The sequence below is a fragment of the Colobus angolensis genome, unplaced genomic scaffold (assembly GCF_000951035.1).
Source record: "Colobus angolensis palliatus isolate OR3802 unplaced genomic scaffold, Cang.pa_1.0 Scaffold232, whole genome shotgun sequence".
NCBI classification, from domain to species: domain Eukaryota; kingdom Metazoa; phylum Chordata; class Mammalia; order Primates; family Cercopithecidae; genus Colobus; species Colobus angolensis.
In genome coordinates, this window is record NW_012115511.1 from 780,615 (window position 1) to 807,311 (window position 26,697).

Genomic DNA, 26,697 nt, shown 5'->3' on the forward strand with positions numbered 1-26,697 from the left:
TTTGATTAATGCCCTATCAATCACCCACACAGCTACCTTAGCTAAGTCTTGCCGTAATCATTCATGCTTGCTTTTGGAAACACTGGCAGCAACTATAACGCCGCAGAAACGGAATATTATTACTGATTTCTCCCTAACTTACTGTGAACAATGACTGTTTTCACCATGTTTCTGCTTTCCTTTATTAAAGAAATACAATGCAGAATGAAAGGAGAGTTCCTCAAAGCCTGGTGAAATTCTCCTAGGGTATTCTTAATGATATTCAGTCTTAAATGGGCAAGCTATTGTAATGTAAGGTTCTCTGTAGAAATAATAGTAATGTAATCCCATTGAAGCTGCCTGTTATGGATTGTAGTCAAATAGGCAAAATGTAGAGTCACATTAATGAACAGAGTATATCTTTGGAATTATTACTTAAAGTTGTTGAAATGGTTTGAATTTTGCTATTGTAATTATTTTATTCTCCGTTAATGCGCTTAACAGCCATAGTAATTAACCCACCAGATTGGAAATTTGCATGAATTCTAACTTTGACATTACAAGAAACCCTGATTCTTTCTGGGTATTACACAGCAGGATAGGGAGAAATATATACGTATATATAAAAATATTTTTTTACTGATTTTTTTTTAAAAAGAAATTTCCATGAATGCAATTATTAGTTTTTCATGCATTTTTAAGCCATTGGCAAATTCCTTAAGAACACTCCATTCTTTTAAGAGGGTTTGATTCCAAAACCACACTGGCACAAAGAATGATTTGGCATTGCCTGCTAGTCGAGAAATCTTTAGGTAATATCACTGCTTCCTCAGGACTTACTATAGCCTGGGAAATAGTGTGGCATAATAAAGTAGTGACAGGCATTAGCATGCATAATGGGCTTTAATAGACATTAAATGCTGTTTAGCTAGAAGAGGGAGCAGTGCTCTCCCACTGGAATATTCCTCCATCGAAGCCCATTGATCACTGATTTCAGCGGGGAGAGGTTAATCCATCAGCTTCTGTAACCAGACGGCACTGATGGAAATTCTTTAGGTGGCATTCTGGATGAACCAAGCTTTCCATCTTTACAAACAAATGAGTGATATGACAAGCATGGTGTTCAAAACACATTTAACCAATTGATTTTCTTTCCTCTTGTAATAAGATCTGGAGACATATGAAAGCGTGCGGTGTGAGCTAAGATTAAAGGAATTGCTCCATGCACAGGAACATACGGAACCAAGAGCCAATAAAAGTCCTATAAAGCATGTAGTCACCCATTCTCTTTTTTATATAAAGTTTGTTATTGCAATAAATAGTTATTATTGAGCTGATGCCTTTTATTTCTGTTTTTGCAGAATCTTGTTTCAGGTCTGCGTGTGTGTGTGCACGCACATGCGTGTCTCATCTCTGCTCATCTTTCCCTTAGAAGTTTTCAAGATGCTTGGCAATAATCCTACCTTCTCTTTAAACAAATTTGATTTGGGATGGTAAAATTATAGATAGAAAGCTGCAGATCTTGTGTACTTGTCTGAGCTCGGCGTTTAAGTGATGGTCGTCTTTTTTTATCTCCCACGCACAGCCCAGCCTTGAGCTTCACCTACTCTTCCGCGCCCGTCTCTCTCCACATGCATCAGCAGATCCTAAGCCGACAGCAGAGCTTAGGTTCAGCCTTTGGACATAGCCCTCCACTCATCCACCCTGCCCCAACTTTTCCAACACAGAGGCCTATTCCAGGGATCCCCACGGTTCTGAACCCCGTCCAGGTCAGCTCCGGCCCTTCCGAGTCCTCACAGGTGAGAGGGTTAGGTCGATGGACCCGGCTGCACTGGTCAGCCGAGGGTGGGGGCAGGCCACCATGTCAGCTGTTAAATCAACACGACACCTCTGTGTTCTCACAGCCGTCGTACTGGCATCCTGTCTTCTTAATGCTGAGGTCTAGTCTTCAGTTTTGGTGGACGTGTTGTGTAAATGCTTCTCATCAAACAGTTTTTTCCCCCAGAGTCATTTTCCCATGGGAATAGCAGCAGGCCGCTTGATAGGGCTCCACTGTGACCTGGTGCCATCTGTAACCTGCATCCCATGTTGATGCAGCGTGTGGATGCATTGCTCTCATTTGGTCACTGTTCATTCCCTCTGCGAGAACCACAGTTGCGACTTACCACCAGGTGGTACTTTAGAGTAAGACTAAAACTATGCTTTGCCCTGCGTTAACTGTTGCCACTTTGATATTGTTTGGAGAAAAACCTGGACGCTCTGGTTAAAGAACTTCACAAACGGAACGGGTTGGTCTTCTACCCTCCTCACAACTTTGTTCTTTTGAAATACCCTGTTGGAGCTTGTTAAAGCTTAGGGCCTCAGCTCCATTCTTCTAGCTTGTAAAACCCATAGGGAGTTTATACTCACGAGTTAAAAATGAAGAGCTGCCGCATTTACGTATTTTCTAGCTTTGAACATACTATCTGAACTCTACTACCCTGGGAATTGGAGCATTATCAGAGTTGTTGCTTTATTGCCAAATAAGCCAGTTTGTCCCGAGTTGCAGGTTTTAATTATGGTACTGCTCCTTGTTGATGAAAATCTTTTTGTCTCTGGCTCTGCAAATGTGACCAGCAGAACAAGCCCACGAGTGAGTCTGCAGTGAGCAGCACTGGTGATCCGATGCACAACAAGAGGTCCAAGATCAAACCCGATGAAGACCTCCCTAGCCCAGGGGCTCGGGGACAGCAGGTAGGACACTCAGGCTGCACAGGCCAGCGTCCACTCCTCCTAAGATTGGTATCTTTAAGCCAGCTCTCCCTTCCTTCCCAGTCCTGGTGTCTTTTCACAGCAGTTCCTTGTTTACTGCATTGTTGACCTTGGCCATACTCGACATGTTGTACAAAAGGCTAGGTATGGAGTGACTAAATTGTTCTTTTAGCTCAGAAGCAAATGTAGTCCAGGAAGCCATGTGGGGCATAGTTTCTTGACAGTTTAGGCAGCTTAGGAGTGTGGGCAGCTGTAGTTCATAGAGGAAATGGTTGCATTAATTTGTTGCTGGCCACAGGTAAGACCAGGCTTCAATCCTCATCTGTGATCTTGAGCCTGAATTACTGAGCTCCTGGACCCAAGCCTGAGCTGTGGCGGATCTACTGATGGCTTCTATACCGATTGTGTTCTCATTTTTTCTTATTTTGCTACTTCCCACTTTCTAGGAGAGCCTGGCGAACCAGAAGGGATGAAAACACAACTAACCTAAGGCTAGTTAAATCCTGGCACTCAGCCCAAAATTCTGAAAGGAAAAGTGTAGGAATTTCAATCCGGACTCCGCCTCTAGTCACTTAAATTCTTTAGGCCTCGGTTTAAGGATGTGTAGGTTATACCCATAATATCATCTCATAGGACTCTCAGACTGACGCAGGAAGGAGCTCCATGAATGCTAATTCCCCAACATAGAGATTGGACAAGAGTCCAGCTGTCCAGAGAATCTGGACCTTCCTGTCATCAAGCTGCTTCAGCCCAAACCTCAGACTACTTGCCCAAATTTCCTTTTCAGCAAGAACGTGGAGGCTGTAGTAAATTGGTGTCACTGGTTCTGAAATGGATCTTTCCTTTTGCATATTGCCAGACAGCAACAACCTTGCTGGTTACACTTCAATGCCTGCATACGGTTTTTATCATCTAGCCCCGGATTGGGACCTGAATCTACACAAGATGAATTCTTAAAATGACTTGGATTTGCATTGCTGTGAAGCTGCTGCAGGAAGGACTGTGCCCCTGAACTTTGATGCTGTGGCCTCTGGGCCCTGGGTAGTGAGCATATCCTTAGAGATCAGAGGTTGAATCGAGAGGACATTATCCCTATAAAGTCCACAAAAGTGTCTCACACAGTCTCTAACAGCAGGGAAAACAGAATTAGAAATACTAGTAAACCATTTCCCTCAATTGCAAAATATAAGAAGAAACAAATTAACAGACCAGAAATAATTAAAACAACTAAACAAAATAGAAGTACCAATCTTTTGAGTAAAGATCTGATTTGATTTATTGTCTTATGAGCTTTGTTTTGTTTGTTTTTGGTTTTGTTTCGTTTTTGTTTTTGTTTTTGTTTTTTTTAGATGACATTTGGGTTTATTTTCAGCTCTGTAATCAGGGCAGCAAAGTTTGGCCTCAACTTTTAATCATCATTTTGACAGGCTGTTGCCTTGAATCACGTGTTAAAACTCTCAGAGTGTATTTGGTAAATCTGAAAACGTGCACAGAAATGATTTTATTGTGTGACTTCTTCAATTCACAAAGCCCTAGACCCAAATCTAAATCGAGTTTTTACTTTCTCTTCTTGTCTTCCCTCCCATTGTGTCTGATGCTTCCCCCTTCTCTGTTGCCTGCCCCCCACCCTCTTCTTTCAGGAACAGCCCGAAGGAACAACCCTTGTCAAGGAGGAAGGGGACAAAGATGAAAGCAAACAGGAGCCTGAAGTCATCTATGAGACAAACTGCCACTGGGAAGGCTGCACGAGGGAGTTCGACACCCAAGAGCAGCTTGTGCACGTAAGTGGATGGTATTCAGAAACAGGGCTTTACAGCTCTGTGACCCTTTCCAGGGAGGTCGGCCTCTCTGACCCTGAGCTGAGTCAAGTTTCTTAGCGAGCGGCATTGCGAACTGGAGAGGGCTTTATGACTTTCTGAGAATAAAGAAAACTCGGAGCCATGGTGCTTGACCTGTTCAGTCAGCTAAAGCTGAGTGTAAAATTCAATAAAGTCTTCAATAGAGAGTGTAATGACTCTGATCCTGTAAGCCAGAAAACACTATTTTGAGTTAGCGACTTTGATGGTTATTGAGTAATAGTAAGCTGGACATGAATTATGATTAACCTTTTAACCAAGTTTGATTCCCCTTCCAAGGCCTGGTAACAATGGAAAAAACATGGAGATGGAGGATTTCTTTTTTTCCTCTCCCAAACTCTTAAAGCCTAAGGAAGCTCCCATTATTTTAAGAGCTGCAGTTAGTACTCTAGATGAGCTAGGTAACATCACTTCTTGGTTTGAGGCCAGTTTCATGGAAAAAGTTAAATGTGTTTTTAAATGTATTTAGTGATGGATGTTTTGGAAACTGCAGCATGGTCAGATTGAGAACCACACCTCCTCTTCCAAACCAGGTTCAGAAATTTTTACACACTCTTTTGAAATATTACACATTTCAAATAATGCAGTGTGCACAAAGCCTTCTTCCCACCCCATGCCTGATTTGTGATACTCCCTTCCCAGTGCTTCACTGTTCTTGGCACTTTCTTGAAGACCAGTGGAGTTTTCCCTGGCAAATGGTACCAGGAGTGGCTGACGTGGAAGAGCATTTAGATGATCAAGAATAAAAAGATGCAGGTGCTACAACCCCTGGCAGAAGCACAGGGTCCTGTTGAGGCATTAAGTGTGGCAGGTTTTCAAGCTTTTAGCATGATGAGAAATTGAACAAAGTAGCATTTGTTGCAATTCCCCTCCTCCTCCTCTCTCTCATTCTGTCTCCACTTTCTCTTTCATGATCCATTCTTCTTTTTACAGTAACTGTATTTTTAGGCAATTCATGTTTTTTGATAACTAACATTTAGATTAAGCACTAAAATTCTGAGTCCCTCTTACATCCCACACGTTTCATAGGCAATGTGATCTTTTAATGTGTGTCTCCTGCAACTTGTCACATCCCATGTAATGTATTCCACGCATTGCAGTTACATTAGAGTGTTAAGCTCACAGGTTGCCAGATTTTGAGCTCTGTTTTATACAGAATGTTTTGAGGATTTTACATGATGTCGCCAGGGTTCCTCTCCTCCATTGCTTTTTAAATCATGTCTCCTGGTAATTGTACACGAAGAATTATAGATTTCTGAGCACAGCAAAAAAAAAAAAAAGTCAAATGTTTTTAATTAAAGTATATTTCCAGAATTTTTCCATGAACTTAATTTGATTCTTTCTCTTTAATTTGATGCAAGTGTTATTTTTAAGCCAAGCCTGACTTAATGGCCATTTATTCTTGCTGACTGTTTAATGGAAATCACAAAGACATTGGAATACCAAGGGGGAGAAAAGTTTGGCATTTTTGTTTTAGTATGGGGAAATACTCCCAAAGAGTAGCATATGCTATGTGTATCCTTAGTGATATAATGAATGATCAACAAACATGAAGAGAATTGTTTGTGCAAAACCTGCTTTCATAGAAGAGATGTTGGCAGGATGTCTTGCTTTTTAAAATATCCTGAAGGTGACACAGTCTCATGGTGCTGTTTTGGAGGAGAAGTCATTGTAGTTTGCAAGGAATGTTGGATACTGGTTCAGTCATTACCAAATCAGGAATGAAATAAGAGCTTATTCTAAGTCTACATTTAAAATGAATTGTGCTCCTCATAAGAGGCAGGGTTTGAAGTAATATTTTTTGGAGTGCAGTAGTAGCTTAACCCTTTTACAGCCTAAATACAGTAATGTGAAAGCTTTTAAAAGATGGTGAAATTGTAGGTATTTGAATTTAATTTCGGTGGCCAATGGTCTCAATGATGTTTTAATAGAGAGATCTGAGTAGTTTTAAAGGAAGGCTACTTAAAACTACCAACTAAATGACCAACGTGTTGTCTGTTTTATCAAAGCGGTCTTTAAAAAATATGAATGCGCACATATACAGTGGAATATTTTAATTCCAGATTAACCAGAAGAAATTCATGTCAGGATTAGAAGAAAATCCAATATATTACCTTTATGATACTAATTTTAGTCTGAGACAAATTATATGAGTAAATAAACTTAATTAAATGAATTTAGAATTTTAATTTACCACAACATAAATAAGAATACTAGTTTGTATCACTTACTTTCTACCTTTTTACTTACTGTCTGAGGTGCAGGATCCCCAAGTTTGCATGTTTAAATTGATTCTACATTGCATGACATGCGTATACTTTCTTACTTATGAGTGTATCTGGCAGCAGTAGTGGTGGCCTGTTATAGAGTAGGTAGGTGCTTTGTATTATGTTGACTGAAGGAATAGCTACTTCAAGTCCACCTAATTACTTTGGTGGTAGAATAAATACCAGTTGCAAAAACTACTTTTTTACAGAGGGAAGTATTAACAGTTTCCATTCCTGTGACTTTCCTTGGAGAGAGGACATTTTGTGAATTAGTTGAATTTTCATGCCACATACAACCAAGAGGCAAGGTGTTAAACCATTCTGATGCTCTGCCTTATTTATAGCCGTGACCCATTCTTTTTCCCCTTCTTACAGTTAATAGAAAGATTCATGATTCTTCATGGTTGTCTATCTAGTGTCTGACAGTCCCGACTGCCTGCTAAAGCAAGTCACTATCTATAATTGATATCCTTCCGGGGAATAGGGTGCTGGCTGCAATTGAAGGGCTTTGCTGAAAGCTCTTAAATCCTGACAAGTTCTCCCCTTGTTCTGGTTCAGTCGTTGAGCTGCACGGTTGGAATTCCGGAGTTATTTGAACTTGGTGCAAAAGGGAGACATGTGTTTCACATTAGCAAATCACAAAGTTGAAGAAGAGAATTAGAAACTCGGCTGACTTTGCCCGCCAGGTAGTCTCATTTCCACTGTAATGCACTCCATGTACTCTTGAAAAGATTACCTCGTCCATTACTATCTGAACAGATGGGCTAAATATTAGCCCTTCCCTTCTCTTCTCCTTTATTTCAAGCCCCTCTCCTTCACCAGTTATGTATTTATTCTAGGTTTGCTGCTGGGTCTTTATCACAGGGATGTTTAATTAATTTCTCTTCCCAGCAAGATAATTACAATTGGGCTTAGTTACTCTCAAGCTAGTATTAAATTTGTCATAAATTTACTTCTATGACCAGAAGCTAAGAAGATAGATGCGTGTTTTTCTTAGTTGTGTTCTTGTTGTGCTTCGTCCTTTTCTTGGTGTCAGTTAAAATTGAAGGAAACAAAAAAGCAAGAGGAGTATATAGAACAAAAAATAATTCCAAGTACACTGAAGACTGAATTTATTATTGATTTGCCAAGATGCAGGTATTTTCTCTTGCCATTTGAAAGACACACATTCTAACATCTCAAAATGAGTTGAAAGTCTATATTTTTCTTCAATTTTAAATTAACCAGACCTTTTTTGTTGTTGAGCGTTATAAAAGATGTGAATCATAACTTCAGATGTGTTTCTGAGAGTTGTAGTGTATCCATTTTCAAAGTGTTATTTGGTTTCGCTTTCTGCTTAGGCTGTTTGGTTTGTGCTGATATTATTTGGTTTAGCTCGTGTTGTTACGCAAAGCAGTTCAGCCCAGCTTCTTCCAAGGAGGAAGGACGCTTTCTGTCTACACAGAGATTCATTTCCCTCTTGTTTTGATTTTGTTGTAGAAGTAAGTTCCATCTTTGACTCTTTGATGTTTGAGGTGTCTGAAATATGCACAGCCTGCAGCACACGTTAGTCTCAGGTTCTCTGAAATCTGTACACTTTGGTTGTGCATGACATTGTATATACCACCTATGTTTTGAGAGGCTTTCTAAGAGGAGGAAAAGGAATAAACGTAAGTAACTTTTATCTCAGTGTGGAGCCATTACTGCTGAGTGGCTGGTTATGCTTGAAAGCATCAGTGCTGAGATTGAAAGAAGAATAGTATCATCACCATACTTCATGTCCACCTGTTTGCCGTAACTCTGCAACTCTTCGCTCTCAATTTCAACAATCCAACTCCCTATTTCTGTGTAAGAAATAACACATATACTGTTCTCCCCAAAGGTCTTGAAAAAGTCAAATGATTTTTCAAGTTTTATTCCCCAGCCCAATCCCCAGCAGCATGACCCTGCAGGGCCCTTGGCAATTGCACGGGGGGACGTTGTCTTCTACCTTTGGGGCAGAACCACAGAGAACGTGAGATGTATTTCTGTTAGCACCCAGCTTCAACTAGGTGGCATTTAAGTCTCTGTAATCCTCCATTTGTCCTTTAAACATAGTGTCAGAAATTCACCTTTTTGTAGAGTGATTAACCACCTACTTGGATTTTAAAATGCTTTCATATGCTGCGAATTTTGATGTCTAAAAGCATGCTGAAGTTTCCTTTATCAGAAGAATACAGTCATAATCACCTTTGCTGCCATTTGGAAACAAATTCTATACATCAGCAGCATGAAAATGAGGGCCTTTCTTTTTAATACAGAGATGTAGATATAAAGAAAGCACATCTAATTTGTGAAGAATTGATGTGTCTGTAGAAACGCAAGAAAGAGTTAGGATGTGAAGACATTCTTTTCACATTAATACCATGATCCTAAATTTGCATTTTAAATGTTTCCCATATAATTTTGATCCCTTTGCTAAAGTTGCATTGTCTATCCTTACCTAAGAGAAAATTGAGTTTAAGATGTGATAGAGGTCTCAGATATGAGGCAGAAATTAGTTTTGTGTGCACATAAAACATAAAACGAATGAGTGGAGATTTTGATCTTATTTTCCCTACATGGAGCTGCTAGTTAATTTGGTTACTCTAATTATTTGGAAACACGGCATATAAAATATAGACTAAGTACTACAGACTTCAAAGCCATCTTTTGACAATTTTGCCTTAAGGGTCACGTTCTCTTTAAAGTTGCTGACTAAATTGCACCTGCAGAAATTGTTCCCATAAAGAGACACTCAGGAGATCAGATCGAGTGCAAGGGTGTGTGAGGGCTGTGTGGTCCACCAGCCAGAGCCCCCCAGGCCCAGCTGGGATTCTGAGTGGCAGCCCCATCTCTGCCCTGCCTTTGGGATGACCTCCTTCGAACCATTTGACCCCTTAGAACGTTATTTTCTCACTTATCATACTGTGAAACAGCCGTGAAAATAAACGCTGTCCCCAACGTCCAAGGCCAAGCAGAGATCACATGCAGTAGGTCTAATGAGAAACAGACAGAGGGTCTCAAAGAGGTCACTACGTCTTTCGTTGTTTTATGTGTGTGTTTTGCTGGGTTGAGTGGGGGAGGAGAATGCGGTGGCACTGTTGGTTTCTGTGACTTATTTTATATTAATTGTTGCTAAACTGGGATGTACACTAGACTGAAGCCAAGAGACTTCCTTTTTCTTCTGCAGTGTGTGTCTGCTCAATAAGACCTGGCCAAGACATCTTGCCTCGTTCAACCTTGGTTTTAGTCAAAGAAAGCAAAAGGTTTGAATTGGATAGTCCTTAGGATAGGGATGGCAAATAGATTCTCTCTCAAGTGCCAGCTTGCTGGCCGGCAGCCACCAGGAGTGCTGTGCAGAGTCCCCCTCCCCTTTCCGCCTGGGAGGAAGTTTGGGATGGGCTGGGAGTTGAGGGGCTGTGAACAGTTATGGGTGACTGCCCCCAGGTGGAGTTTAGGAGACACCATGTATTAGTTACTTCCTTAATTCATTCATCCGTTGTATACTCCCTGAAATATTTCATCAAAATCTTGCTCTGAGTAACTGTTTCTGCCATCTGGGGAACATTTTCCTATTGAAAGCTTTTTAGCTGGTTCTCAATGATACTTTAGGTGAGATTCTAGATTCTGCCAATAATTAGTGCCCTGGAATATTCTGTATGGATCCATTCCAGACAAGTGGGAATGGTGGTCACTTTGGACTGGGCTGCATACCTCATTTAAATATACTTGCCTACAGCAGATGTTGCTGGCATAATGTATTCTCCTGTTTATTATGAAAAGTATAGGCCAATATTAGTGGATCAGCCATTTGCTCAGCAGCTCTTGATGAGATGTGCAGATCCCTGGCAGGTGCTGCATGGGCTGGAGACAGCCCGTGTGGTACCCACAGCCCCAGCTTTGTGGTGGGCACATGATTTACACCCTCAAGAACTAGACAGTCTAACTGTGAGGAGGAGATAAGGAAACATAAAGGCATAGTGAACAACATGAGGCAAAACATAATGAAGCCATAATTGTGTATTGTGACTATGGGCTGAGAGAGGGAGGAGTACAGAGGGATGCTAGAAAAGACTCCTAGGAAACAGGTGGAAAATATGGTTAGGGTCATAGTAAATCATACAGGTAAACTTTTGAGGCCTGATGAAATGTTGATGATGTTGATGGTGATGATAATGATGATTTGAGAAGAATTAGCACCTGATTTGAAAGAATATTTTTGTTTCCCATCATTACCCAGTGATAGTACAATGTGAATGTGTTTCAAAGTGGACCAACCTGGGTTCACAGCCTGCTCTGCTTCCAACGAAAATAGTAACATTTACCACATAAAATGGTGAGGGAATTAGCTAAAAAAGTTATACTCAATAAAATGTTAGTGATTCTGCTTATAAGAGAGAAAAATGTAAATATATATAGAGGCTGCTATGTCCATGTATGTCACGTATAAAAGCAGAGGTTAGGTTAATATTTAGACAGTGCTGGGGTTGGTATGTCAGCATGAAATTAGTAACTGCAAAAAGATTTCGATAAGCCCCCAGTTCATGAAACACTGCGAGAAGAACTGGAGGGGTCTCTGGGTTCATTTCTTCCATTGCAGGTTCTTCTTCCTTGTGTGTTTCTGCGGTGTGGAGATTCCATCTCTCCTGTTCATGTGTCTTCGTGTCCTGATATCCTTCTGGAAATTTTCTTCAGTGGTTACACCAAACCAAGATTTCTCCACTGTAGCACATAGGGGCTGATCATTCTCTGGTGTTGGGGGCTGTCCTGGGCATTGTAGGGTGTTGAGCAGCATTCCAAGCCTCTCCCCACGAGATGCCAGTTCTTTATAGTGAGGGGCTGTCCTGCACATTCCCTCCCTCGTCATGACAACCAAAACTGTTTCCAGACATTGTCAGATGTCCCGTGGGAGACGGCATTGCCCCCAGTTATGCCCTAAATATTTCCTTTTGCCATATAGTGTGGAGAGAGAAAAACACACATAAGAAAATGAAAAAATATAATTGTGATTAAAGAAAAAGTTTCTCCTGCTTAAATGTACTTTAGAATGTTCAGATTAGAAATAAGAGATGATCTCATTAAAATATCTCTAGTAAAAAGCTACTTAAATACACCTATGTGGGGTGTGTGTGTGTGTGTGTGTGTAAACTGGCAGAACTTAATTTTAAAACCACATTTGCTAAGGTTAGGCACACAGTAGTTCTCAGCAAGGCCCATAACCAGCCAAGCTGTTTTTCTTGGTGGAGAAACTCCATCACTATTCTTTTTTTTTTCAGCCCTAGGGAAGTCACACAGACTCCAGCTTCTGAGATCATGGCAAGCAGAGTTGGAGATCAGGCTCCTGCTTTGACATAAAACAGAGCTCCGGGAACAGCAAGCAGTTTTTTAATGCGAGGACTTTTTAAGATTTGGGGATATTTAGGCTTCTCTGGGATTAGCCACATACTACCATGGAGGCATTTTTATTTTTTCTAGAACAATTAATGTTGCAAGAGAAGAGAACTGTAAATGGGATATCCTCAAGAGACTTTGTATAAGCCAAGGCCTTAAACTTAAACCAACTCCACCTGACCCCACCCAGTTACCAGTAAAACCAGCATTAATCAGTGAGTAGGGGATGGGAAGAACACCAGATAGTGTGTTGGGGATCTGCCTTTCATTCCTACATCTGGCAGAAACTGTTTCTGAATTTAAGTAAGTCACCCTGCAGTAAGTCCTCCGTGTCTCATCTGTAAAGTGGAGATGATAATATCCATTATGGGCTCTTCACTGGGTTTTTTAATTTGTTTTTTGTTTGTGAGGATAGAATGAGATTCTATAATGGAAGCAGTTTGTAAACTCAAAAGCTTTATTCAAACGTAAGGACAAATAGAATCCCTAGCAAGTAGTACTAATAAACTCATTCAATTGAAGAATGGAGAGATTAAGTGGACTTTTATGAACATTTAAAAATGTCGTAAGTATACCACTGATTCAGTTGCACAGGTTCACCTATGCGGGCTGTTGTTAATCTTACCTGTTTACTCATCTGCTGTTGATCCATCATCACCACCTGGTGGCCACTTCAGAAATTGCAGGCATAATATCTAGAAGAAAATGCTTCATGCATATCAGATCTAGGGTGCTGGGGTTGCAGGCTACCCCTTTGGGTAAGGCGAGCATACAGGGCAGGCTGTTATGAGTACTATCGACGTACAAGCAGAACAGCGGGAAAATGAGTAAAGTGAAGGCACAGAAGAAGGAATGAAAGATACATCTCATGGTGATTGGACATGAGCATGGTATAGAATAAACTGGCAGATTTAAACACAGAAAGACCATTGCAGAAAGGCTTTGGGGGTTCTATGTGGAGGAGACAGCAGGAAGAAGTTAATGGGTACAGAAAGTATGGGAAAATTTTATCTATGATTATAGCTAATATAATAAAAGGCTGAGGTTTTTGACATCTCTTTGAATTAGAAATATAATTACAAATGATTTGTTTTATGCTTTTTGGTTGAAGAGTGGTATGATAAGTAATGCAGTTAGAGCAGAACCAAAGTATGTCCGGAAGCAGAAGGGTAGTGGGTGGTAAGATTAAAGAGCCAAGTAGCACCATGTTATGGGAGATGTGATTGCTAGACTAGGAGTCTGACTTTTATTCCAGATGGAGTAAGGAGAATTAAATGCTTTTGATGAGAGGAATGGCTTGAGCCAGCATCAGCTTTAGAAAAATGGGGCCGAGCCTTGCAAAATCTGGGAAGTTGCAAGTACAGTGTATTAAAGAGGGGGAGGGTAGGCTGGGGCAGGGCCAGAAGTGAGACTCTGCAGTGGAAGTTATTTGAAATTGTTTTTTAAAATTTGGGAGGATAATTTGGAGATGTTTTACAGTTACAGTTTGGGCAGCTGATGTGGATGTTCTACATGATATCCAGAGAGAAGTCAGAAGCTTCAGGGCTGCTGGCTGAGCCCTGGGAGGAGATGTTGCCCATGGAACCCCTGTCTCTTGCCTGTATGGCATCAGTCTCTTCACCAAAGGGTACTGAGATTCTGTCATCTTTCTTTAAAAGAGGATTATGAGGGTTGTTGGGAGAATTATCTCTGAGAGTTTATGAGAGAGATCTACTACAGTGCTAGTCAAGTTTTTAGAGCCAGTTAGCTTTTATTGTGATTGTTATCATTTTTCCTTTGTCATTATTTTGCTTTGTGCAAAATAAGGTATGCCAGGCCAAGCGAGCGGCACATACCTATAATCCCAGCACTTTGGGAGGCCATGGTGGGAGGATCACTTGTACTCAGGAGTTCAAGACCATCCTGGGCAACACAGCAAGACCCCATCTCTACAAAGTAATAATAGTAATAATAATTTAGCCAAACATGGTGAAGCATACCTGTAGTCCCAGCTACTTGAGAGGCTGAGGTGGCTTCAATGAGCTATGATTGCACCACTGTACTCCGGCCTGGGCAACAGAGTGAGACTGTCTCAAAAAATATAATAAGGTGTGTCTTATTTTCTAGTTATGAATATATAATCCTGTGGTACACAAGCATCACCCGGCAAATAGCTCCATACATCTACAGTGGCCGCTTTTCTTCCAATCAGGGCAGGACTGTTTTGGACAAATCCAGAGAATGAATATTCAAAGCATTAGGTCTGGTGGGCTTAGACAAATAACATACACAGGTAGGTCGACCACATTTTATTTCTAGGTGGTGATTCAGATGAATGGGATGTAGTTGCTGGTCTGTTGGGCAGGAATGAAAATGTCTTTCTAATCACGAAAACAAAACTGCACTAGCTGTCTTCTGTCAGATTCACAGGACTCTCTCTGGTTGACCATGTCTCTAACATAACCGGCCCAATCTTATCTCGGCTGCTCCACCTCCCTAAAGGGACATGGTGTTTCTTTAGGCTCTCTCTTGCGCTTCAACACAAGTGACCTGTCCCAAGAAGCTCTCTAGGACAGGCAGGAGAGCCCAGTTCATGAAGAGGAGGTCTTCCTGGTAGCTTTTCCTGGGGACAGGGAGAGTTCTCACAGGTCCCTCTGGTGCAGTTTCTACCACAAGATAAAGTAGTCAAGCTGCAAGTGAAACACAGCCCTCACTGTATTCCTCCTTGTGTTTAGCACAGATAAACTTCACTGGAATCTCAGTACTGAGCCATTTGGCTTCTGGCTGCAGCTTTAATTGGTAAAATGCAGATTTTTTTTTTTTTTTTCTTGATCAAGAGGGGATTATTCTTGTTATCAGTCCAGAGCATCTTATTTCAAGATGAAAAGACTTTACAGAATTACAGATGCCAGCACTTGTACAAAGCTTTTTGGCGATTGACAAGTCAAAGAGAAAGTATGATTTATTAGCCTATAATGGCTAACCCTGAGCAATGGTCTAGGTCCTACTGATTTGTGAAATTGCGTAATGTGAACTACCTTTTTATGCTACACAGGCCCCAGGTTACTCAAATAAATGTAGCGTCTACATTACATGAAATGTTACAGGAGAGGGAAAAAGAAAAGGGAGGGGGGAGAGGAGCAAGAAGGATTCTAAAATCCATCTTGGTGGTGCCTTTTACAGTAGTTTGGCTGATAAGGTGGCAGAGGAAAGATTAATAACGAGGCTTGTCGCTATCAGTACCTGCTTGTCGATTCTCTGTAACAGGGCTGTCTGTTCAGCATGGAAATTATTGATTAAATAAAAATTGCTATTAGATTGTGACGTGATCCATAATCACAAACAATGGTGGACATTCCTCTCTTAGATCCTCGGCCATGCATCAAGTTGTTTCCTTTTTCCTCTGGCCATAATTTATATTGTGCTGACACTTGGGCTCATTAGGTTTATCCTTTCTGCTCAGAGGCATGGGAGGTGAGGACCAGCAGGAAGTGGGGGAGGAAGAGAGGAGAGAGAACAGCCCCAGCCAGGGGTCTGGCCAGTTTTTTCACTGGGCTAGTGTAAACATGTTGCAGTAAAATACGTATCACGTAGCAGTTACCATTTTGACCATTTCGAAGTTTGCAGTTCAATGTGGCATTGATCACAGTCATAATGTTGTGTAACCACCACCACTGTCCACTTCCAGGACATTTTGATCACCCCACAAGGCAGCTCTGTATACATGAAGCGGTCACCTCCCATTTCCCCTCCCTGCCAGCCCCTGAAAACTACCAAACTGTCTTCTGTCTCTATGGATTTGTTTATTCTGAATATTTCTTATAAATGAAATCATACAAAATGTGACCTTTTGTATGATTTCTGCCTTGTTTGCACTTACCATGTTTTCAGAGTTCATTGATGCTGTGACAGGTATCAGTGCTTTATTCTTTTTTATGACTGAATAATATTCTCTTGGATGGCTGTACCACAGTTTGTTTATCCATGCATCTGTTGATGGACATTTGAGTTTCTACTTTCTTGCTATTGTGTTATTGTAAATATTCATTTACAAGTTTGAACACCTGTTTTCAGTTCTTTTGGGTATATCCCTAGAAGTGGGATTGCTGGACCATGTGGTAATTCTCTTTGGTTTATTTGAGAAACTGCTAAAACTATGGCAGGGTTTAAGCTGTAGGCTCTGCCTTTTTCAGGTGTTCTCACCTTTAACTTCATTCTGCTTCCCTCAGTACCACCCCTTCTTGCCTGAGTGCTACCTAAGCTCCCCTGGGCCGGGGGTTCAGTCTGGCTGTGGAGTGCTCTGTGACACTGCTATCTGTGGGTATACAGGCAATACCCAGCAAATAGTTCCATACATCTACGGTGGCCACATTTCCACTAAACAGGATGGGACTGAGAGCCAAAGCATTAGGCTAGGTGGGCTTAGACCAATAAAATACACTGGTAGATTGACCACATTTTATTTCTAAATGGTGATTCAGAGGAATGGGGTGTAGTCTCTGTTCTGTTCAGTAGGAATGAACATAGTCCTCTTTTAGTAGCTAGTTTGTGTGTCCTCCTTCCAGGACATTATTGCTGTAGTCCCTCCTAATTGTGGAATCTTAAAAATGACCTAACCAACTACAAGGAGGTCTAGAAAGGCTAAAAAACATATTGAAGGCTACTAAACTCATTAGTGAATGGTTTGCTGCTGATTAATCAGTTCCCTCATACACAAATCATACTGTTTTAATGGATGCTTGGTGCATGTGAGGAAGGTTTGGCCTTTAGATGTTCTTAACTACTAAATGTATGCATTTTACTATCTCATACTTCACCCCAACAAAGACAGTCCCCTTCCCCTGTCCACTTCACTCAAGTTGCCTCAAGTTTGATATTTTCCCACATATTTATGGCCAGTTAGATACCATTGAAAGCGAATATAACGCTTCATCAGAAACTTCAGATCCTTTTATCAAAACACTGGTGAAAATCACACGCTCATCTATAACTGAATATTTCCACTCAGGCTAAAAACCATGAACTCATCGAGAAGAGACATCTGTCTGTTGATGTAGACAGTACTCTCATACCAGTGTGCTATTGATTATCCTAAGCTTAAAGCTGGAAACAACACTTAGAGGAAGCATAACTGCTGAAACTTCAACCTCCAAGCTCCCAATGCACTCCCCTACCCAACCCTGTCTTATTTACCAGTCCCACTTTAAGCCACAGCCCTCACATGGAGAGAGGCAGAGATGAGGCTTCTCCAGAGGGAAACAGCTCTCAGGGCAGCCCGTGGAGCCTCATGCAGGTACAGGGGCAGGTGCCCAGGAGCAGCTCTGAGTGTCAATCCCAGCTTCCCGCGAGGCCTTGTTGAATAGCAAGAGACTTTGGAGAAAGTGCCGCAAGACAGTTGAGGATCATTCCAGAAAGCCACTCTAAGCATTCACGAATTATCTAAGAAAGAAAAGACCAAGTTTGAAGAGTATAGATCCCAATGGAATTCTTTGATAAAGTTAGATACATACAAAGATTGAAAGAAAGTAAATATGTGAAAATAAGAAAAAACTAGTGACACAGACCTACCTGAACATATCCAGTCCACTGGGGCTACTGTGGGTCCTGATGGCCACAGAGGGGATGCTGTGGGATCCAGGAATGGGGATGCACATCCCTTGGAATGAATGGTTTAGAATCAACGAATGGCAGGGAAAGCAAGCAGCTTACTTCCTCGTTTGCTCATCTTCTGTGTTAGTCCAAGTGAATGTTCATTTGTTCATTTTGTTATTTGTTTGGAAGAAGAACTGAGAGGACAGCGATGACACTGATGAGACCTGTCCTCCTGGGGCTTCCCACTGGAAACAGAGACAGCCGGAAAAGGAAGCGTGCCTGCCTAGCTGACACAGGAATAAGATCGTTGATGGGCAAGGGGATCAGAGGCCAGTTGAGTTGCATCGTCAGGGCTGCAATTTCTTACAAATGGCACAATGAACCAATATCAGAAGTTTTTGATAAGTTACAAAAAAAAAGAATGATTTGCTGGGGGAGATAGAAAGTGGTGACTATCATTCCGTACCTTCAAAGGGGCGAGAAAATGAATTCTGAAAGTTCCAAGGGTAGGGTCAAGTCAATTCTAGAGAAAACTCTATTTTTATTATCATAAATGTGTTGTCCTATTATAAGATGAAACGATGATCATTGGCACCCTCTGGGTTCACCAAGAAAACTGTCACGCTAGACCGGACTGATATTTTCTTTCACAATATCATTGGACTGGTTGTTCAGGAAAATATAGTAAATATGATTGACAGGACTTCAGCAAAACCTTTAATAAGAAACTATGGCCAAGGCAGAGGAAGATGGTTGTGTTAAATAGCAGTTAGGAGATGTAGTTGTTGGGTGGATGATAAGGGCATGGCTTGGCGCCAGTCGAGGAAGCTGTTTCTAGAACCATGCTGCTGGGCTAGGCTCCCAGCCCTGGTCTGCATAACAATTTGGTGTACCTGTTTCCGGGATGAAGTTGTGGAGTGAAATTATCATCAGAGTTGTTTGTGAGGAAGGTTTATATCCAGCTAGTGACTGAATCAGTCCTCAGAGATCTCGAAAAATAAAAAAAGCTGAAATAGCTCTAAGGAGATTAAAAAATATGATAACAACATAGGGCCTTTAATTAACTGTAAGTTCACTATTACAAGACAAAGGGAGTTTCCACCAAGCCTAGCTAATGTGATTCTCAACTATAGAAATAGAAGTGTGTTATTAGAATTATACTCAAAGTATCTCTGGAAAAGAGCACCTTAGTCTGGCACTCCACTTTCTAAAGATACACTGATGTATAGGCGTTGGATCAGATAGAGAAAGAGCCAGACTTGCCTTGTGTAGGGTGGTTAGAACCAGGTAAAAAGGTGTGGTGTGCATCTGTAGTCCCAGCTACTCAGGAGGCTGAGGCTGGAGGATTACCTGAGCCTGGGAGTTCAAGGCTGCAGTGAGCACTTGTGAATAGCCTCTACACTCCAACCTGTGCAGCATAGGGAGACCCCATCTCTGAAAAAATAAAGGAGAACCAAGGGAGAGAAGTTTTGCAAGTTGAAGTTGGGCAGAAAGTGCCAAGGGACGTGATAACTGCTTTCAAATATTTGCTGGTGGTTGACTATCCTGTGGGAGCCAGATCCAGCTTGTCCTCAATGTATGGATCAAAGGTCCAATGCATGGAAACCATAGGGAGACAGATTTAGGCTTGGTATAGGGAAAACCGAATTGACCTCTGAGACCGGCCAAAATGTTTACCCAGGGAAAAGGGAGTTCCTGTACTGTACTGTGAGGTTGTTTAAATTGTAAACCATGGGTGTGAGGTATTATAGAGGTAATACAGAGCATCCAGTGGATTGCTGGACTAGATTTACTTAGTCCCACTCGAATCTGAGTGAAATTCTTTATACTGCAGAAGTTTCTTGCAAGCCAGTTATGTGCCTATGTTCAAAGCAGGGACCGATTTTCATTTGTTCTCAATGAAGAACAGTATCATCTCAGTTTTATAACACTCCAGCAGTTTTTTCTCTCCATCTAGGTCAAGACTTTCCCTTCTTTATTTTAAGTTTTTTTTATTATAAAACATGTCACTACTTAGTAAAACAAACTAGGCTGACATGCTGTTTTTGAAAGAGTGAACCTCTGAGTTCGTCAGGTAAGTGGCATGGGGTAAGAATGTGGGTACTGTGAGGCCTCAATTTTTCCTTGTATACCACAGCCACCGCTATTGTAAAAACTTCTTAGATTTTCAAATATTTTTCTCCTTTTATTTTGATGTGACGAGTCCTAATATGGTTATTACATATGAAAATTCCCATGTAATTTTCTTTAGAAGTCAGTCTTGTGCGCTGAGTACTTCTGTATCATATACATTTTATTCTGAGATCCTTTGAGATAAAAACATTAGTGCCAAGCTTATTGAGAGGTAAATAAATAATCAAGTACTTTGAGAATACCAGGAAAGGCATTTTTCCCTCAATAAATACTTCATTTTCTCTTGGGTTTGCACTGTGGAGATTTGTGCCCTAACTCTTAGGTAACCTGAATGATATAAAATTAGTGTCATCACTAAGTTTTTAAAATCACTTTTTTAAACTGCAGTCCTTAGCAGAATGCAACTCAGTCTTTCTATTTCAAACACATAAGAGATGACATAAGAACTTTTAACTTGGCTGAGCTCTTTCTCAGTCTTTTGCATAGCAATATCTTGCTGTTGGGTTCTTTCTTCCTTCGTTTTTTTTTTTTTTTCTGTTGTTGTTGTTTTTGTTTTGTTTTGTTTAAAGGTTTCCTCCTTAGCATCATTATCTTGGTAATTCACTTCACTCTATTCCCCTGTGTTCTGGGTGGGGTGGAGCTAAGATATCTTTGGTGGTGTTGGTCAGCTGGCCCTTCGTTTTCCTCCTCTCTGTGAATTTTGAGTTAAGGATGAATGTTTCTTTTTGAGAGATTGTTGGCTCTAAGCTGAGGCTGAGCTAAGAACACCTGGGAGAGCCTCACCTGCTGCCCGTGGAACCCAGCCACATTTCTGTAGCCTGAGAAATGACCCAGCCTTGTTACCACTTCCACTCTCTGATGCTTTTATTGTCAGGAACTCCTGAAACATTAAGAAAGTTAGAAACTAAGAAATGAATAAAAAGAACCAAATAGAAATGAACTGGTCTTTAAGTCCTAAGAAAGTGCTCTGTGAAATGCACTTACCGGGGCCTCCCTGGCCATTCCTGTTAGGGATTCCGTAAGTGTCAGAAATGTCTCCCCAGAGAAACCTGGGCTCCACCTGGCTGGGTCACTTGAAGTCATCCGTGTTTCCCTGGAATAGCACATTCCCGACTTGGGAATAAACCTAACTGACCCTAGCCCCCAAAATTAGGAGTTATAATCCTTGTTGGAGCCTTTTGGGCCTGTCCCCTGATGGGATATCTGTATCCTCATACACATGCAGATTCATACATTGCGTATCTCAATATTTAGAAGCTGTAAGTCAAGCTCACAAACTGATAAATGAATGAAATGTTTCATGCTTTGTCTAACACACCTGTATTGTGACTAGGGAGGGTAGGTTTCCTAGAGAATTCTTGGACTCCACAGAGTTCTCTGCCAGTACGTGGTGGCCCAGGGACAATTGTCTCCCGGCTCACCCTCTTCTCCTCCCGCTCTTGGAGATGCCTGTTCCTGAGCCTCACCCCAGAGCTGAGGAATAATTCCTGTGCATCCAGAGATCTGAGAACCACTGCCCCTGCTAGCTCTCTGCATTGGGGGCAGCATCGGGCAACCTGTGCTGCATTGGAGCCTGAAGTCTGGCAGACAACAGAGAGCCTTGTTCTGGGCAATGCTGCCCTTCAAGCTCGGGTACCCCTTATACTTTTTTAAGTACAAGGGAATCCATATTCTAGTTTAGAATCTGTTCCCTGCATCATTTGCTAAACTTATTTTATCTTTTGAGGGATGATATATTCAAATTAAGGATAAGTGGCAAAGCAGCAGGATCCTTCATGGTAGAAACATGCATTTGGTTTGGTTCTAAGAGTTGTAACATCATTTCGCTTATGGAGACCATGCTGAACTTGGGGCTATAACCGGGGAATAATGTGAGATACCCAGCCCTCATGCCCTGAAAACAGTCTCGTCCCTCTCCCCTTCCTCAACTCCTCTCACTAACTATTGTCCCCCAGACTCTGAGGGGGACCCTGTCTTTGGCCTTTAGAACTAGAGAGGAACAAAACAAGGAAAGAGAAATTGAACAGGAAGCTAGAGAAATAGTAAAATAATATCCTTTGTCTTCATCCCCTTCCCTCCCTTCCCGTGTCAGGCAGTGGTGAATGCTGCAGCAGAGTCCAGTGGGTCGGTGTCTGAACTGTGGACAGGAGACCTGGGAAGGCAAGCACCTTGGCTGTGTTCTAGGGGACAGCTATCAGCTGCTCCCTGCCAAGGGTACAAAAGGCAACATGGTGTTCACTCCATGGACCCCAAGATTTAGAAGAGGTCTATGCAGACGTAGCTGTGAATCAGTGTATGTGAGTGTGTATGTGCACGTGTGTGTGCGCTTGTGTGTGTGAATTCAGGATAAAGAATATTTTTAGCAGTTAGGCACTTTGCTCCACATCCATCCGTCTATCCATCCTTCCATTCTTAAACTTTAACATTCAAAAATACGGCAAACTTTATATTCACATACAGTAGAGAGCCCTTAAAGAGACCACACTCACCAAAGCTTTCAATAAGGGGAACATAATGAGGATTACTAAAGCAACAGGGAAACGTTAGGATTCAGATAACTATATTTTAAAAACCCAAATCTGTAATCCCTTCAAAAGCAGTTAAAACTAAAGGCAAGTTTTATTAAAATATTGATATTTTAAAATATTTTTGTCTTCATATATTTCTAAAAATTGAGTCTGTACTCTGTGTGTTGATTCTATGAGTTTCTATTTTGTTTCTTGTTTTCATCTTATGAATGTTCCATAATTACTGAATTGTTGTTTTTCATTTATGGTTTTTCTTACCACTTTTTTTGCCATCAGAAATAATAAACACGTTTGTGTAAAATTCTTTGTTCCTAATTTGGATTGTTCCTTTCAGATATAATTTTAAAAACCAAATAACTGAGTTAAACAGATGAATTTTAGAACGATTTGAATTAAATGTAAAAGAATATACCATTGGGATTTTGCCTGGAATGTTATTAAAGCCTTGAATTGAAAAGAATATACATTAACTAAAATTCAGTTTCCTGGCCCAGCACGGTGGTTTATGCCTGGAATCCTAACTAACACTTTGGGAGACCCAGGTGGGAGCATTGCTTGAGCCCAGGAGTTTAAGACCAGCCTGGCAACATAGTGAGACCCTGTCTCTAGCTTAAATAATTTTTTTTAAAATTCAGTTTCCCCATATAATAATGGAGTTTGTACTTGTTCCGTTTTCTGAGCTTTCTATCTTGATTTACCTCATATTTCATTTCTAGCCTGTTCCTAGGCAGGAAATTTTTTTCTCTATGCATTTTTCCTCTCCTGGTCATTGCTTTTAATAGCAAAGATATACTGGGTTTTTGTTTCTTTTTATTTTATGTGCAGTCAACTTATTGAATACTCATGATGTTTCCTCATGCCTCTGTATTTTATGTCTTGGGTTTTCTAATAATATACTCCTATGATCTGTAAGTAAGAAAAATTTTATCTTCTTAAATATCAGATGCATATTTATCTAAAGTATCAGATACATATTTCATTTCTGTCTCATTGCATTGGATAGATTTCTTGGAATTGTGTTAGATAATTGTGTTGGTTGCATAACCCCAGTTTTGTATCTAGTTTTAAAGGGAATGCCTTTGAGGTTCAACCTTTATTATTCTCTTTACTGTTCAGTTAAGATAGATAATGTTTGGGCATGTGAATGAAGTACCCTTTTTTCTCTTCCTAAATTTTCTAAGACTTTTATCTCAAGTGCTTGTAGTTACTTTACTGACTGTTTGCCACATAGAGATTACTGTGTGGTATGATGTATTTCTACGTCTTAAATCATCTTTGCATCCCTTGAGTGTGCCAGGTAAGTTACTCTTTTGATATGTTGCTAGATACAGGTTTCCTGTTTATTTATAAGTTTCACATTGTTATGACTGAGATTTATATCTTTGTTTCTTTTTTGTGCTCCTTTGATATCAGAGATGTGGCTAGATGTAAAAAAACATATATTCTACGTCATATCTATCATTTCCGTCTCTTGAGTGCCTTACATAGCATAATAATTTGTTCCTTGAATGTTTGAAATAACATTCTGGTAAAGCTGTTTGGATCTAAAGCCTTTTGAGAATAAAATCCTTTAATAATGATTTTTAAAATTTCTTTCTATGACTTGGGTCGTATTTGAATGAATATGAGTTATTTCTCTTTTTTTCCAGAAGAATCTTGGGTTTTGATGAGGTTTTCAACTTTAATGTTACCAAACTGTGGTTGTTTAAACTCTTATACATGCCTGCTGTACACTTCATTAAATCACCTTCATTATTTTATTTTTCTGTCATTTGTAATTTTGCTTAGTTGTTTGTTATATCAGTGGGGGTTTTTTTATTTGTTTCATTTTTTTCCCTAGGAATGAGTTTCTGAAATTAGTTATTTATGCTGCTATGTTAAATTTTAATTGTGTCTTTTAGGAAATATTTTTCTCTAACGTCACTTTCTTGGGCTGAGTTTTGCTTCTCCCCCCACCAATAATTTCTAGTGTGAAATGCTGCTTTCATTTCTTTCTTTCTTTTTAAATAATATGTCACTTCAAGATTATAACATTCACTTTAGTTTACCTTTGACTTCCATGAATTTTGAATGTCTTCTTTCTTTTGATATTTCAAAATAGTCTGTAATTAGTGTGATTTATTCAGTCATTAATTGCTTATTCCTCAACAAATATTTTTGGAGCTACTGCTGTCAGTCAGACACTATTCTGGGTGCTGGAGATACATCAGTGAATGAAACAGTCAAAGATGCCTGTCCTCATGGCGCTTGCATTCCTATAAAAATACAGGTTCTGAAACTAACACTAGGCAACTAGTCCTTGGTTTGTCACCACGTGTTACATGCCAGGCACTATTCTAAGAGCATGCACTAACTAATCCTTAGTTCAGTAACCTAATGAGGTGGATATTATCATTAGCCTCATTTTCCAGATGATGGAAACAAGTCACTGTGAGTCTGAGCAGCTTGTCTCTTGTCACATTGCCAGTAAGTGGGAGAGCCAAGTTGGCTTCTTACAAACTATGCCAATAAGTATACTATGATTTCTTATAGCCCCTGGACATGAGATTTTGCTTATTAGTGTTTAAGCTTGTGGTGCCATTTTATAATTTTATCTTGATGATAGAGATTTAAATATTTTATTGAGGTTATTTTCATGATGTGATAGATACTCATTTCTTTAGATATTCTATGGTCAAGTGAAAATAGATTCTCAGGCAATACTGATTGGTATGTGTCTGTTCTTTCAGCATTCCTAATGATGTTTAAATTCGTTTTGTCTCCACTTGTTTCTTTGTCTACGTATTTTATTATAAATTGGTACTGGTATATTAAATCTCAGGTGATGATGGTTCTAGCCATATTCCTTCTATTTTAACAGGTTTTGCTTTATATGTTTTGATGTTCTGTATTTGGTGGAGAAAAGTATTGCCTTTCTTTAATGATTATGTTAGAGAACAACTACAGCTGTTGTCGCTATTTAAACTTTTTGCCATAAGTCTAATTTGTTTAATATCAAGATTATTATCACTAATATATTCATTCATTTATTTTTGAACAGTTCTCTGTGATTTTTAGTGACTTTCTTATGAGCATTATAACTGTGTTCATCACCCTCTGAGAGATTCTGCCTTAAAGTGGGTGGCATTGAGTCATTTATTTTGAATGTGAATTTTTATGTGCTCTCTCGATTCCTCCCTTTATTTGTGCACGCATGTGTATGTGCATGTCTGTGTGTGTGTGTGTGTGTGTGTGTGTGTGTGTGTGTGTGTTTTGTCATGTTTTCCTTATTTTTACCATGGTCAATTTGAAAGTAAACACAATGTTTTAAAAAGAGTGTTTTTGCGTATACATTTAACGAACACATAATTAAAGGCATGATTTCTAATTGTGGAAAAATAAATATTACTCCTTGCCCCCCCAAACACACATACATGATTTTGCAAGACAATTTATAATTTTAAAACTTTTTTTACCTTCTGTCTTTTCTTTCTGCTTTTATCGATTTAATTAATGCAGTGGACTCAGTTATTCTTGTAAAATGATTAATTTTTCCATTATTGTCCCCCTTATTATTTTATATATTTGTTTTTATAACAGTCTTAAACTATGTTTCATATTTTGCACTGTGTGTTAGTTGACTTCAATGCTGGCTCCCCTCAAGCAATGGCTTCTTTTTTCCTGATATATTTTTGTTACCATCCCTGTGTCCCTTAGTAACAATTCAAATGATCAAGGATCAAGAATTTGGCAGAGAAAATCTTATTTTCTCTTGTATGCATTTATTAATAATATTTTCTAAAACGGATGGCAGAACACTAGTTCTGCAGGATGTCGATAGGTATCAGGTGAAAATGAAAGCTAGGATAAATAGAGTTAACCATACCTGGCTGTGAGACTTAATCCGAGCCTTTCTTACGCCACTATGTCTTGAAGCTCTTCAAGAGGAGCATACGGTCAGGTTAGCCTCCTAGCATCATTGATCATAGAATCCTATTTCTGATTAGTATATGGCAACATTATGTTAACTTGTGCTTTTCCTCTTTGGGAGGATACTTCTGTGTTTTGTTTCCTTGTTTTTTTTTTTTTTTTTGACGTAGTCTCACACTGTCACCCAGGCTGGAGTGCAGTGCAGTGGTGCGATCTCGGCTCACTGCAGTCTCCACCTCCCAGGTTCAAACGATTCTCCTGCCTCAGCCTCCTGAGTAGCTGGGATGACAGTTGCCCACCACCACGCCCAGC

General features: G+C 40.2%; 1 protein-coding gene across 2 annotated transcripts in view; it reads left to right on the plus strand.

The window, feature by feature from the left end:
* The window catches only part of GLI3 (GLI family zinc finger 3), a 306,231-nt gene that overhangs the window by 242,314 nt on the left and 37,220 nt on the right, over nt 1–26,697 (plus strand). For both annotated transcript variants that reach the window (XM_011944494.1, XM_011944495.1), the window contains 3 exons: nt 1,565–1,778; nt 2,599–2,712; nt 4,371–4,511. In XM_011944494.1, coding sequence (XP_011799884.1) covers nt 1,565–1,778; nt 2,599–2,712; nt 4,371–4,511 — 469 coding nt within the window. The remainder of the gene's footprint in view (nt 1–1,564; nt 1,779–2,598; nt 2,713–4,370; nt 4,512–26,697) is intronic.